Source organism: Dipodomys spectabilis, unplaced genomic scaffold (genome assembly GCF_019054845.1).
Source record: "Dipodomys spectabilis isolate Male_0828 unplaced genomic scaffold, ASM1905484v1 ptg000054l, whole genome shotgun sequence".
NCBI classification, from domain to species: Eukaryota; Metazoa; Chordata; class Mammalia; order Rodentia; family Heteromyidae; genus Dipodomys; species Dipodomys spectabilis.
The window spans coordinates 25,269,337-25,284,396 of NW_024870731.1; the positions used below are offsets into that span (position 1 = coordinate 25,269,337).

The 15,060-nt window shown below is 39.4% G+C and overlaps 1 protein-coding gene across 1 annotated transcript in view; it reads left to right on the forward strand.

Moving 5' to 3' along the window:
* Positions 1–11,286, forward strand: part of Synpr (synaptoporin) — a 161,676-nt gene extending 150,390 nt beyond the window's left edge. Inside the window, exons 4-5 of the mRNA XM_042680067.1 lie at positions 4,809–5,000; positions 9,653–11,286. Of these exons, the coding sequence (XP_042536001.1) occupies positions 4,809–5,000; positions 9,653–9,910 (450 nt within the window). The 3' untranslated portion in view covers positions 9,911–11,286. The remainder of the gene's footprint in view (positions 1–4,808; positions 5,001–9,652) is intronic.
* Positions 11,287–15,060: the final 3,774 nt, after the last annotated feature.

The following is a 15,060-nucleotide window of genomic DNA, read 5'->3' on the forward strand; positions in this document are numbered from 1 at the left end:
CAGAATTAAACCAGGCTATTTCCTCTGTTTGCTAAACAGATCATGTAAACACAAATGGGGAAACATATTCAGATTGCACATCAAAGTTCTTTAAGTTCCAGAATGAGATTAGTTCTCAGAATCCATTTGAAAACCATTAAGGAACCATGGACAAATATATCACTTCACCTTTTGGGCTGCAATTTCTATGGCATTAGTAACATTTCCTCTGACTACTTCTTGGGACCACACAGATCCCGCACGGGAGAGATTTCCAAAACCCTGAAACATCTAAATGTCAAGCTGTCCGCTCCAGGAGGTAAATAACACAAGCAAACACGACAGAAGTTATCGTTAAAGAGTTAACACATGCATGGGATAATGAATATTATAAATTCATCCACCATGCACACATTATCTCTGCTAGGTAAATAAGTAGATTTTTGTAAACAACCAGATCCTTGTCTGTACTCTCAGGAAGAATTGGCTGCCCAAGAGCCACTTACCTGTCCTGGTACATAAAATAAGTTAAGACACCACCATTAGTGCAGAGTTTAATAACATGGTGTGAAAGTTAGTCCCTATTAACACCTGTTAATCTCTTAGTTTTACAAAGATTCTAGGCTCCCAAGCCTTGAGCATACATTAACCAGAATTAAAGGTATTTTATTTCTGTGTTACATTTATAGTCATAATCTTCTAGTTATGAGAAGATACATTGGCTTAACATTTATTAGGCATGTATAAGTTTTAACCTTGTTTGTGTAATAAAAACACATTTTGCTTTAAATTAACTATGAAACAATAACACAGGAGGAATGCAGATAAAAATCAAGATAGTTTAGGAAGTACCCAACTGCTTAAAATTTAGAGAACCAATTATGTAATTATCTACATGAAATACACCAAAGAACAAATGCCCTTCCACATTTTCAGAAAGTGCGTAACATACTACCCATCAATCTAGGTATTAATTATAAGTAAAACGTTTAACCTCTCTACACTTCCGTTTAACCTCTCTACACTTCAATTTCTTCATAAGTAAAAGGGAGCAGACATTAGAAGCTAAGTTATAAGGTTAATGATGTTTACAGGGGCTTAGCTGTGGTCCTGGCAGACCAGAAATGCTCAGGAGATAGAAAAGATGGTTAGTTCAGGATGGAGTCTGATCTTTGTTGCCGAGGAGGGATCACTTCTGAGAACTTCTACCTCCAGGCTTCCTACTGGGTTTGACCTGTAGGGAGCCTCAGCAGGAAATGGGGAAATAAGAGGAAAGAAGGGTCAAAGTATTTGGTTTATGTCTCACTATCTGCAGGTTAGCCTCAAACTAAGATTCATGCCAACAGCCCAGAAACAAAACTTGCAAGCAAATGTCTAGCTTGTTTGATCTGGTCCCCCTATCTTCATTCTCTTCTTAGTCATAAGCTTAGCTTAAGCCTATTTTTTTAGACCTTTTGATGCAAATACCCTGTGTGTGTGCATGCATGTTTTATGTTCCCTAAGACTGTTCTCAAGACAGGCAATTTACTCAAAACATACTACTGGGATGTGTGAATGAATGAGTGGAATAAATTTCCTTATGTTCATGAGTTGAAAAGGTGTAAGACTGTCAGAATGTCAGTGTTCCCCCAACTAATTCTCACATTCAAAACACTTCCAGCTCTGCAGAGAAGACTCCATCCTAATCCTTGAAACCTGTGTCTATCTCATGGGGCACAGCAAGGAGGGGTTAAAACTGCAGTCAGAAGTAAGGATCTTCCTGAGAGAACTTTCTTGAAAATAGTGATACCTTACATTGTTCAGGTGAACCCATGTCATCTCCAAGTTCCTTCAAAAGTGGAAACATAAATATCAGAGTGACACAACGTGAGAAGGGACAGTCTGACTATTCCTGACTTGAGCGTGGACAAAGGTCATGAACCCATAAACGCTGGTGTCTTCTAAAAATGGGAAAAAGGAAGAAAAATGAATCTGCAGAAGGAGCCAACCTAGATCTTTTTTTATTAAGTTTTTTATTGTGAAAATACCATACAGAGGGGTTACAGTTACATGAGCAAGGTAATGAGTACATTTCTTATCCAGCATTGCCTAGATCTATATTGTAGCTTTGTGACACATACTTCGAACTTCTGATATCCAGAAACAATAGATAGTACATGTGTGTAGCTTGAAAATGAAGAATGAAATACGTCACCAGATGGCATGTGAACAGAGAGTTGTGATTTGATGCAATCTGGCTTGTTTAACCATTCCTTCAGTTCCAAATGCAAACCCATCAACTGTAATTTCTTTTTTCCAATTACTCATAGACATCTATAGATACTGTATTTGTTTGCTTGTTTCTTTAAACCTATGTGTCATTCCCAAAAGGGCTTAGACAGCTTTCCAAGGGTATATAAGACTCAAACGGAACTAACTAAAAATAAGAGGGAAGGAAGGATTTGTAAGGAAAGCACCTGCTATGTGGGAGGGGAGAGAAGCTTCTTTGCTCTTAACAAACAACATCTCAGTGATGTAAGCCGATGACCATTGAGAGAAACATCTGCAAGCAACCATGTCCTAGAAATTTTATGAATGGATTATGAATTGCCCACAATATTCTATAGCCAACATGAAAAGGTAATTTAGTGAGTCATAATTCACAGCAGCCTCTGGATGAAAAGGGACCAGGTTCTCAGATTTAGCCACTCTTCATTGTGAGGACTCACATCTCACAAATGCCAGCACACACTACACTGTTGGGGTGGAAGAGTTCCTTCAGTGAAGAGCATGCTGTCTTAATCAAAGTTATTCAGGTGACTCACCAGGAGGGCAAGAGCCCAGGCAAAGCAGATTCACCATGCCTTGGAGTGGGAAAGAAATACATTCCAAGAAAACTTGTTACGAATGAAAGAGTAGCCTACTTTTGTTGCTGCATTATATTTGCTAGTTTCCTTTCCCTATGTCTTTATTATTTTAGGTAAGAAGCACAAGAGGCATTTTCAGTTGTTGCTGTTGTCGTTGTTGATTGGTTTGTGACACTGAGGATTGAACGTGAGGCTTCATACTGGTTAAACAGGTGCTCTCCTGTTGAGCCCTGTTTTGTACTGGTTATTTTTGTAAGTTTTTATTGTAAAGGTGCTGTACAGAGGGTTACAGCTACATGAGTAAGGCAATGAGTACATCACTTGTCAATCATTTTTACCCCTTCCCTTGTTGTCCCACTATCCCTTCCCTCCCCCACCTCCCACACTCCTCTCCACCACCCCCCCACCCAGAGTTGTAAAGTACTGGTTATTTTTGAGATAGGGGTCTCAGTTCGTGCCTGGGCACACATCTGGGCCACGATCCATCTACTTTAGTTTTTCTGTCATAACTAGGATGGTAGGCACATGACAGTATGCCAACCATCTTCCATTGAGATGGAATCCCATGGATTTCTCCGTCCTGACACTGCAATGTTCTCAATCTCAGCCTTCCATCTAACCAGGATGAGATGTGTGTGTCACGGTATCCAACTATTGGTTGAGAAGGTGTCTTGAGATATGTCTGCCCAGGCAGACTGCGATCTTCCTGGGCTCAGCCTCCCAGTAGCTAGCATTACAGATGTGTGCCACCACTATACAGTTAGAACTCAGTATTTTTACAGTGGTCAAATATAAATATATTTGAAAAGATAGATAGTTGAGCCTAAGTTTGATATAGAGTTGAGCCTGAGTTCCTAAGTTTGGAACTGTGAATCCTACCTGTCATCCTTTCTGAGACATGAAGGAGGAGGAATAGCCTGAAACAGACCCTATCAGAAATTTGGAGCTATTCCTCTAAAATGGCTATTCACTTACATAACAGATTTTGTTAGGCAGCTTCTTTCCCCTGCCCATATATCAGGTATTTTTCACAGTCAGACATATCTAGATATGAATTCTGGGACTGTCAATTTCTGTCATACCTCAATTTCCTGGGACCTTGGTTTTCTCATGTTGAGTTGTAAATATCACTTAATGTAACTGTTGTCTTCAGCATAACACAGTTCCAGGTAAAAAACAGATAATAAATACACAGGCAGGTGTTTTAAAAAATTAACAAGATGAAGTAATGAACTACTCAACAGGTTTGTGGGTATTTGGTGGTGGTACTACTAGGGTTTTTAACTTGGGACTTCCAATTACTTAGGAGGTGCTCTGCCATTTGAGCCATGCTTCCAGTCCTCCTGTTTGAGTTACTTTTCAGATCAAATCTTGCAGTTTTTGTTTTGCATGAGCTTGGACCACATCCTCCAGCAAATGTCTCCTACATGACAGTGTATTAATTGAAATAGTCTCATCTTCCTCCCCCCAGTTGGCTCCCAATTGTGATCCTCCTCCAGACCTCTGCCTCCTATGTAGCTGGGATTGCCCCCCATGCACAGCGCCAAGAGTGTTTGACAATGGACAAAAATCACTAAATTTTTTAAATTATCTCAGTATAGTGGTTAAGAGCCAGGCTGACAGTGTCTAGAGTCTCAAGCAAGCTGTGCAAGTATTCTCTGTCTTAGTTTTCTGTCTACGAATAGGGTAATAGTCATAGCATTTATATGGGAATGTTGTAGCTACTGTTAGATGAAGATGGTGGGGTCTTTGGAATCATTCCTGCAATGTAATAAACATTTTGTAATGGTTAGTGTCATTACTTATCTCATGTAAATATAAATACATCATTATATGACTTTGGTTTTTCAACATGTCTCTCCTGGTCCTGATGCTAGAGATTTTAGAGTTTTCCAAAAGGCTAAGAAAAGGTTATATAAACTAATTGTTTGGCTTTGGGACTCACCTCTCTTTTCTTTTCCTGTTTTATCTATGTTTCTGCAGGATTTCATTGTCACTGTTGTCTTTTCATTCTTGTGGTTGGTGGGTTCATCTGCTTGGGCAAAAGGACTATCTGATGTGAAAGTCGCAACAGATCCTAAGGAAGTGTTGTTACTGATGTCCGCTTGCAAACAGCCGTCCAACAAGTGCATGGCCGTCCACAGCCCTGTCATGTCTAGCTTGAACACATCTGTGGTAAGTAAGATTTCATCTAGACTTGACATCCCAGGTCTTCATTTGCTAGCCACAAATAAGAAATCACCTTTATAATCATCTTGGAAATGTCTGCCTCCAAATCCAAGGTTAATCATTTCAGTCTAGGGACAAGATGATCTTTTTGCCTTCAGGTTTTTAATTGTCAGAATTGATGCACTTTAATGCCACCAGTTCTGGAGTTCTTAGTTTAAAAAAAAATCCTAGCAAGTATTAACGGTCGCAGACTAAATGACAGTCAAGTCAAAATTCTAAGCCATAGCAGATATAAAACCTAAATGTTCAAGCTGAATCCTTCCAGAACTTAAAAGGAATATTTGATGGCACAGACATTTCCTGGGAGGGAAAACATTATTCAAGCAACACATAGTTAGAGTACACCCAATAAGCTGCATATAAATATTCAGGCTTCACAGAATGCCAAAGAAAATACATGATATGCAAAAGTAGTTATAATAGCTATGGTGATTTTTAAAATTTTTTCTCCATCCCCCAGTTTAGTTGCTTAATAGCTTTGTTTGAAAGGGTGCACTAAATTAGCTGAACAAAATCAAATATTGTCATCAAGTGTATGGCTCTTACAGAGAAGGAGGGAAAGTAAGTTAGTAAGGATGTCCTAAATTGGATTCTTAATTTATAAGTGGGAGAACTTGTGTTCTTCCACAGAAAGAAGCTGTGTCTGGAAAAGACAAGCTGTAATGGCAACACGAAGTGGCACTTATGGAAGAATAGGAGGCTCAGAAGTACTGGTTAAAGGAACAACATGCTTTAGCAAATCCTAAAAATAATTACCTTTGCTTCAAGGTTAGTGTGTGGTTTTCCAGCTTTGTATAAATCAACCTAGGAAGGCACTTACAAAGAAGGAAATGTTGCTACCCTAGTGATGGTCTAAGCGGGAGCCCTACCTTGGTTAGACAGCAAGCCTGTACATAAACTTGGTATTAGGAGCTCATAATCATTATCATTTATTTTGAGATTGTTATTACATGCATTAGCATACAGCATGGTTGCTTCTGTAACTTGTTTGTAGACAACATTTGATCAGCATGACTAATCTTAAAGTGAAAAGGATATGATTGCTTACAGTCTTTGTTTATTTCATAATTTCCAAACAATGTGGAAATTACAGAGTTCCAAATGATCTTTTTAATTCTATCTCTGGCACCACTAATGCTAAAAGATAAGAATTATGAATGAAAAACAATTGATTTATCTCCTGAAATCAAATTGCATTGTTTGGATTAAAACAAAACAATATGACATGTAGGAAGGGAAGTTTAGTGGTGTTATAACATATATCTATGTCAGTTAAAAGTCTTTGAGCTCCAGAACACATACATATTCACGGATACATATATACATATTAGGAGTAATATGCAATTATATAATTAATCTATAATTATAGATGCATATTGTATATTAGTATATTTGTTGTTTCATGTTACATATTAAAATAAATATGAATATATCAATATTAAACATCTCTGAAGACATGGAGACTCAATGGAGCTGTTGATCAATAAGAGCTGGGGGGAAGAGGAAAGCAATAGATAGGGTTATTTTGAGCAAAACACAATATATGTAGATCTAAAATACCATGGCCAGATCATATAGTCCAATTTTAATACACATTAAAAAATTCAATGATAGGAAACTAAGACAGGTTTTGTTGGAGTGTGGGAACATGTGAGGGGGTTGGGCTAACAAGAGACTGAATAAGGATAAATATGATGAAAACAGTTTACTTGCCTGTATGAAAATACAACAGTGAAAACTGTTGAGATGGTTTTAAGATCAGGAAAAGAGTAAGGTAGCATGACAGAGGAGGGAAGATTAATTGAAATGCATTTGTACTTATCTGGAAATGCCATAATGAAACTCCTCTCATATAATTAATGTATGGTAATAAAAAAGAAAAGTTTGCTAGCCCCCTATGGGAATGCCATTTTAAAGTGCCTAACACAAAAATGCTCTTCATATCCTTAATGTCGGTTCTATGGACCCCACTTCTGGCATAATGTCTACATTCATTCAAGTGTTTAGATTGCAAAGCATATAAACAGACTCTACTTTCATCAGAGAAAAAAAATGTCCTTGGAAAAACACCAAGCAGCTGGTGAGCCTAACAAGATTTGAAGAAGCAAGAATGGGCAGGATCTAAGGAAGAATTGGCATTCTAGAAGCCATTGAGCTGTCATTACTGGGAAGTTTCGCCTAACCTGACATTTCTCCATCTCAGCTGCAGGAGAGAACTCAAGCCGATTGGTTGAAACTTGGCTCTGCAAAAGAAATCATGTTTTATTACCAAAATCAGGGGACAGGATATTAATCAGCCAAAGCACATTTTTTAATTACATACTTGTTTGCCTTCAAGTCATATTGAGTTGGCTTATGCAAAACACTAGAAAATAATCATAAAAACATGAGGGATATGCCTTCTCAGGGTAGAATCTAGAGCCAGGAGTTGGAAGACAGTCATGGAACTGGACGATTCTCATCTTCCGCCTCTTATGTCTGCCTCTTTTGATATCTCTGTGCCTTTCTGTTGAAAAAGAATGTCTACAGTAGTAGGATGAGGGTCCAGTGCAAGTCTGGGCAAAAAATAAGATCCTGTCTCAAAATAATCAGTGCAAAGAAGGTCTGGAGGCATGGCTCAAATAGCCAATAGTATTTATCAATCATCTAATCTACTAAAACCGGCTTCAGTCAGTTTATGCAGCAGTTAAAGAGACAACAGAACATAATGCATGTAAATATTTTAGAAAATGATTCCGAACGTAATTTATCTTTTGTTATTTACTAATGTGCCAGGCATCGTCTACTATCTATCTATCTATCTATCTATCTATCTATCTATCTATCTATCTATCTCCATTTTACTCCTCCCAAATGAAGGCAATATTATTTTCATTCTACTTAGGTAAAAACAACCCTGAAATCCAGGGACAAAACTGCCTTGTCCATACACAGCCATCCCTTCACCCCGAATTCCAAATCCATAAATTCCTCCTCCACGAAGGCTGACACTCAATTAATCAAGAGACCGAGCAATGATCCCCTGCAGGTAAAATACTGCTCCACTTCAGCAAATCCCCTGCTCCAGGCTCTTTGGGTCCTATGGTGACGACACTGGATCCGGATCCACCCACAATCCTGGACAAACCCAACACAACTAGAGAATTCTAGACTATCCCACCATGCGAATCCAAGGAATACATTTTAATCCAGCAATAAACTTTCAGCACTCTATTCCAGAGCTCCAGTCATTGCCCAAGTCCGTTTTGACTGGTCAGTGTTGTGCTGGAGTAGTGACTAAATACATTTTCATGTCATCACAGCTTTGAGCCATACTATGGTTATCTGTCTCCAGTGGGCTTATTAAAACAAAGTGCCTCTGATTAATCCCCATGCAAATTAAACAGTCATGGAAATGGCTACAGAACAAGCCCCGTAACCGGGACTCTTGTTTAGGTCTGTTGTAATGGCAATAAATTCTGTTTCCAGTAAACCCTAAGATTTGGGGAAGCAACACAAGATCTTCTGTCTCACCTGCTGAAGAACAGGTGGACTTTCCAGAGAACAACCTCAACATCTAGCTCTTGAGACTGCATTTCATAACCCTGAAAATCTTCCACTTTCGGAACCTGAGAAGAAGAAGCGAAGCGAGTGCAACTTTAATTTCCTCAACTACTTGAAACTCAGCCTTTGAGGATGCTATCTAGCTCTGTTTTTCCTTGTATCACCTGACTCAGTGCTTATTCCATGATGTTTTAATCCACTAATTAAAAAAATAATAATTAGTGTGAATTTTAAAAATTGAGTGTGTGTATGTGTGTGTGTGCATATGTATATGTCAGTGCTAGGACTTTAACTCAGGGCATCTCCTTCTCACATGGATTATTCCTTTAAGATTGATGTTCCACCACCTGAGACATACCTCCACTGATGGGTTTTTGCTAGCTAATTGGAGATAAGAGTCTCATGGATTTTCCTGTCTGGGCTGGCTCCAAACCACAGTCCTCAGATCTCAGCCTCCTGTGTAGCTAGGATTACAGGTGTGAGCTACAATCACCCAGTTTACACGTTTTCTTTACAGCATTACAATAAATGAGTAAGAGTATGTCTAGCCAAAAAGAGATGGTAATTTTATAAGTGAATGCACCATTATTAAAATAAAAATATTCAGTCATATACCATCTGAAAATAACTTTGTATAGCATGAAGAATATGTCCTTGCTTGTGGAGATAATGATGGTTTGTGCAAGATTTAAGGCTATCATATTAGACAAACAGGGTTTGCATTCCTTCTCTGCTACTTACCAAGTCATGTGACCTTGGACCAGAATCTTACTCTTGCTAAACTTTTAATATAAACATATAACAGCAGAATCCATTTACATCGAGGAAATCAATAAATATAAGGTTGTTTATGCAGTACTTGACATCTAACAAGCAAACAATTAACTGATTTAATTTGGATATTCTAAACCAAATAGTGGTTCCTAGTGAAACCTTAAAACCAGCTCAACTGTAAATGAAAAGTGTCCTTACACTAAGGTTTTTCTAAAACTGAGATTTTTTCCTAGAGTCTCTGTCTATAGTTTATCAACTCCTTTGCTCCGATTCTCCTTTAGGTGTTTGGATTCTTGAATTTCATCCTCTGGGCTGGAAACATATGGTTTGTCTTCAAGGAGACCGGCTGGCATTCCTCAGGACAGAGATATCTTTCGGATCCCATGGAGAAGCACTCTAGCAGCTACAATCAAGGCAGTTACAACCAAGAAAGTTATGGGTCAAGTGGTGGGTATAGCCAGCAGGCAAATCTGGGGCAATCCTCTGATGAGTTCGGCCAACAGCCTACTGGCCCTACTTCTTTTACCAATCAGATTTAATCGAGTAGCTTTTGCCTCCTCCTGGAGAAGGAGCCTCACCACCTTCCATTTTGGTGGCAGAAGAGTTTTTTAAGAGTTTCGATCAGTTATTAATGCATAATAGGTTGAATGTAAATTGGAGATCTGTCTTCCTCATTAAGGCAGAAACGCCTGGGCCCGTGATAAATGGTACTTAGAGAAGAGATGACATGTGGAGATACATTATTCATCACAAACGGCTAATTGGAGAGTACCTTGTTATATACAAAGATACTTTAGGGTCATTTTGTATGTGCATTGAGATAGTTGGAACATTTTGTAGCTTAAAGTCTCTAATATGTAATATGCATAGATCCAATTAAATAGCAGTGAGTTTTCTGATGCATTTGATGCACAGGACGTTTAAACAATTCCTAGGAGACAATTTGGTGTGTCGCAATGTACCACAACATGCATGTATTATTACTTTTTAGTTTTAGACCCAGTAGGACTGCGGGTTTCTATTTGTTTCAAACAGTTTCTCTGTATTTTTCTCACTTGATAAACCAATGCTCATATGATTTAATGCATGGATGAGCAGTTTCTCACACAGTAAACATTTGGCTGTATTTATGAAGACTTTCCAGTTTGCATCATGAATTTGTTCAATGGATATTTAAAGAAATATATTCATAACTTTGTATACTTTGCAAATTTGTCTTTGATGTTACCCAAGTTCTGATTGCATTGTGGGTGGGTTTTTTCCCTATTAGAAGACAGTGTTACATATGGTAACTGTCTAGTATTTATCCTAGTTATTCTGCTAACTATTTACATTCTTGTAACTTTCTATAGTGTTTTGTGGATCTTCTTCTGTGGACCATGACTAGCAAGGCCCAATAACTCTGTGCTTATGACATGGTATTTTATCAGAACTCTGGAAATGCAGAGTAGATAAAATAGTTCAGATGCTGATGTGTTGAAGAATTAGTCTAGGAAGAGTATGCAATAGACCTATATGACCAGCCAATTGTTTAAAACCTATTTATTTTCAAGCTAATTATTTTCCTCCATCCAGTTATTCAAAATTCTGATACATTAAACAAAATTACTAATTCTGAATTGAGTACAACACATCAATTAAAAATGGCTTTGGTATATCAGTCTGTATCCCAGGAGGATTTCTCCTGAAACATATCCTGGAATGTATTCATTCTCAAGAAAATACCAGTCTTTCTTCTTTATTTAATTCAATTGAAACACCAGGGACCAACAGGAAGGGCAGAATGAGCATCTGTATTTCTAGACAAGAGTTCTGATCAATGTACAAACTCAATGTGTGATCTGTGATCTCCGAAGCATTATAGCACAAAACAGCCTTGTCTTTGATGATATCTGTAATCAAATCAGTTTCTTGATCCTGTGGGATAAACCTGTATTGTGATATCTATTTGACCTTAATAAAGTTATTGCATACAATGCTGCTGAGCAATGAAAGGACCTTGATGATGGAACCTGTTTGGCTGTAGCAACAAGAAAACAAGGGTTAATATAGCACCCCCACCCTCTCCTTTCCTTGATTCCTGAGCCCAGTGTTGCTCATTCAATCCTTCCACAGTTCTAGGACTTTCCATGCATAATCACTGTTCCAGTCATTGGGGATACAAGAATAAGCAAAATCAGGAACACTGTCCACATCATACATTCTGTTAGAAGAACCCTACTTGAAAATAACTGTGCGTTAGCCAGGAATTCACATCTGTAATCCTAGCTACTCAGGAGGCTGACATCTGAGCACTGTGGTTCAAAGCCAGCCCAGGAAGGAAAGTCTCTGAGACTCTTATCTCCAATTAACCAATAAAAAGACAGAAGTGAAGCTGTGGCTCAATTGGAAGAGCACTAGCCTTGAGTGAAAAGGCTAAGGGACAGCACCCAGACCCTCAGTTCAAGCCATAGTTAGAAATACCGTCTTCCTCAGAAAGCTAAGGAAAAGCATTGAAGGATTTTTAAAGCAAGGGAAGAGCATAAGGAGATCAGCATTCGGAAGGACCTTAGGGACTCTAGATGGAAGAAAACTAGAGAAAAGGACATCCTAAATATAAATAAACAAGCCTTGATTCCTAACCTCCATTTAAGCAGAGGAATAGGAATGGAGGAAGGAGAGTTGGACAAAATCCCTCCTTTGTTCTCCCCTATTTCCTGGGATGCTGCTTCCTTCAGCTCAGTAAAGTTCAGGAGGAGAATATAGCTTCTACCCTTTTAAACTGTCATGAAATCTCCAGTGTGGTGGACTCTTCTGTTCAGCAGTGATTTGAACCAACCTTCAGAAAAATTCTATCCAGATTAGAGAAAGAGACAAGCTCCCCAGTCCACTGCAAATTTGCAGTATAAGAGCTTCTATAATCCAAGAGGGATTTCACTGAACTGATTTTATTCTTTTAAGTTTCAAGCATTAAATGATGGCCTTAAAAAAAAAAAAAAAAGGCCAGGCACCAGTCTTACATCTGTAATCCTAGCTACTCAGGAGGCTGAGATCGAGGTTCAAGATTCAAAGCCAGCCTGGGCAGGAAAGTCCAAGAGACTCTTATTTCCAATTAATCACCAAAAAGCCAGGAGTAGAGCTGTGGCTCAAGCGGTATAGTGCTAGCCTTGAGAAAAAGAAAAGTTCAGGGACAGTGCTCAGGCCCTGAGTTCAAGCCCCAAGACCAGCACAAAAAGAATGAAGGAAGCAAGGAAACAAGAAAGAGAGAGAGGGAAGGAAGGAAGGAAGGAAGGAAGGAAGGAAGGAAGGAAGGAAGGAAGGAAGGAAGGAAGGAAGGAAGGAGGGGAGGAATCGTGGGAGGGAGGGAGGGAGAGAGGGAAAGAGGGAGGGAAGGAAGGAGGGAGAGAGAGATCAAAGAAAGAAATCAGGAATAGTCAGCAGGTAAGCTTGGGTCTTTGTGTCTGTGACTATGTATCTATCTAGGATTCGCAACTTCACTATTTGCCTGCACGGTTTCAGGCATTAATTCGCTGCCTCAAGTCTTCATTTCCTCAGGAGCATGGAAGACACGTGCATACAGGGTGGACTCTGAGACCAGACCACCTATGCTGCCTCTGAACTTACTTTCCCTTTTTTCCTCAATGCCTGCTCCAAAGCCCTGACACTTTGTACAGCCTTAATTGACAAGCACCTGCAGTCCAGAAGTGTAAGAAGATTAATCCTGAGGAACAGTAAAGACACTACTCAGTCATTTGGTTGTCCCATCTATTAATGCCATGGGGCTCAGATGGCACTCTCAGTATGAAAGGACCAATACTAGGAAGGGAAAGGCAAGCTGTGTAGAGGGATTAAAGCAGCTTCTAGCACACAACAGCTGTGCCTGCATGTGAGTTCTGATTTGGTGCAGATGTTTGTTTGGCAGGTGATTTCACGAAGTAGAGTGAGCAGAGTAACACAGAGGAGAAGAGAAGCCATAAAAGGGTATGATTGGGATGTTGGTGAAGGCAGGAAAAACTTTGCTCCATCAGGATCTCTAAGGAGTATCCAGAATGGCTCTGGTTTTCCCATCAAGGAGCAGGAAGTGGACTTTATTTTTGTTTTTGTGGTCTACCCACCTGCAATTCTAATCAGCAGAGTTTGCCTACAGAGGCACTATCTTTTTCTCATTTCCAGGTTATCCTTGCTAGTAGACTAAACAGACTTGTAGGATTTCAGACAAAGAACTGAGCCCTAATATCAGTCAGGCAGTAGAGAGAGGAGGAGGCAGCACACTTCCTACCTCACCCTACTCCCTGTCACATCCGGGAAGAGTGAGCTTAAGAAAGGGTATGGGGCCAGTACTGTTGGCTCAAGCCTGTAATCCTAGCTACTCAGGAGGCTGAGATTTGAGAATCACAGTTCAAAGCCAGCCCAGGCAATTAAGTCCATGACACTCTTATCACACTCTTATTGCCAATTAACCACCAGAAAACCAGAAGTGTCACTGTGTCTCAAAGTGGTAGCCTTGCACAAAATAGCTCAGGGATAGTTTCCCAGGCCCGAAGTTCAAGTTCCATGAATGACCAAAACAAGAGGGGAGGGGGAGGTAGAGGGGAGTCCTGGAATATGCAGGCATGAGGAAGATCAGTGTCAACACAGGCTGGAATTGTTCTTCAAGCTGTGGCTGAAATGAGAGGCTCACAAAAGTGACCTCAGGTTGATACAGAGCCATCTACCTCAGGGATCAATGAAAGGTGGAGTCTTAGGCCTGGTGGGTTTTAGAACGGACTTCCAAGGATGGGTGGTAGAGCCTCCACTTTCAGATGGAAACCCACCTCTATGAATAATACATATTGGATACAAAAAGGCTAAGGGGATAAGGTGAACTGAAGCTATTTTCCTGGAAGGCTTACATTTCTTTGAAAGCACTTTAGGTCAACTTGGGTAGTTCCTTTAAATGGACTGTTTCCTCCCTCCCGCCTCCCATGTCTGGTTTATTGACAAAGCCCTTGAAGGCAGTTGTAATAAGGCTAAGAGGTTTCCCAGTGGTGGAGGGAAACTTTGTCTTTGAGTTTCTGTCCTTTTATTTATGCATTGATTGGTTGACCTCTTGTACCATGGGAGAGTCTAATTAGTGTGCAGAGTGAGCTCACTCACTGACTCTATGGTCTTAGTCAACTCTCTTCTTTCTAGAAACAATCTCATCTGAGATTGCTTTTGTTGACAATTTGATTGATTCACATTGTTCTATAGAGAAAAGAAAAGGTGTTTTGAAAAATGGAACCATTTTCATATTTCAAATATTTTTCCTTCTTTCCTGTGAACTGGTATTACTTCCCATGTGCTATTTTTCCTCTGGGCTCTACACATGATCAAGTCTATGATGATTGATTTCCACAACACTATTACTTCCAGAATTTTCCATAGCTGACAAGTTAGCCCAAGTATAATCACCCATTTCTATATATACTTTGTTAATCTAGCACTCTCAGAGTTCTTACATAATTAAAATTCATGACTTTGATGGTATACATTTTCAGTGTATGGCTACATGTTCTTATGACATTTAGGAACTCAGCGCCATATGCATTCACTAGAAACACATGTTACACATAGATGCCTCAGATGAGACCTGAGGTCAGATCTGTGTGAGAGAGCTGAGAGTTACAGCCTATCTGTGAGTAAAGATAGATATTATTTACAATATAAACATACAAATTCATAGCAGCAA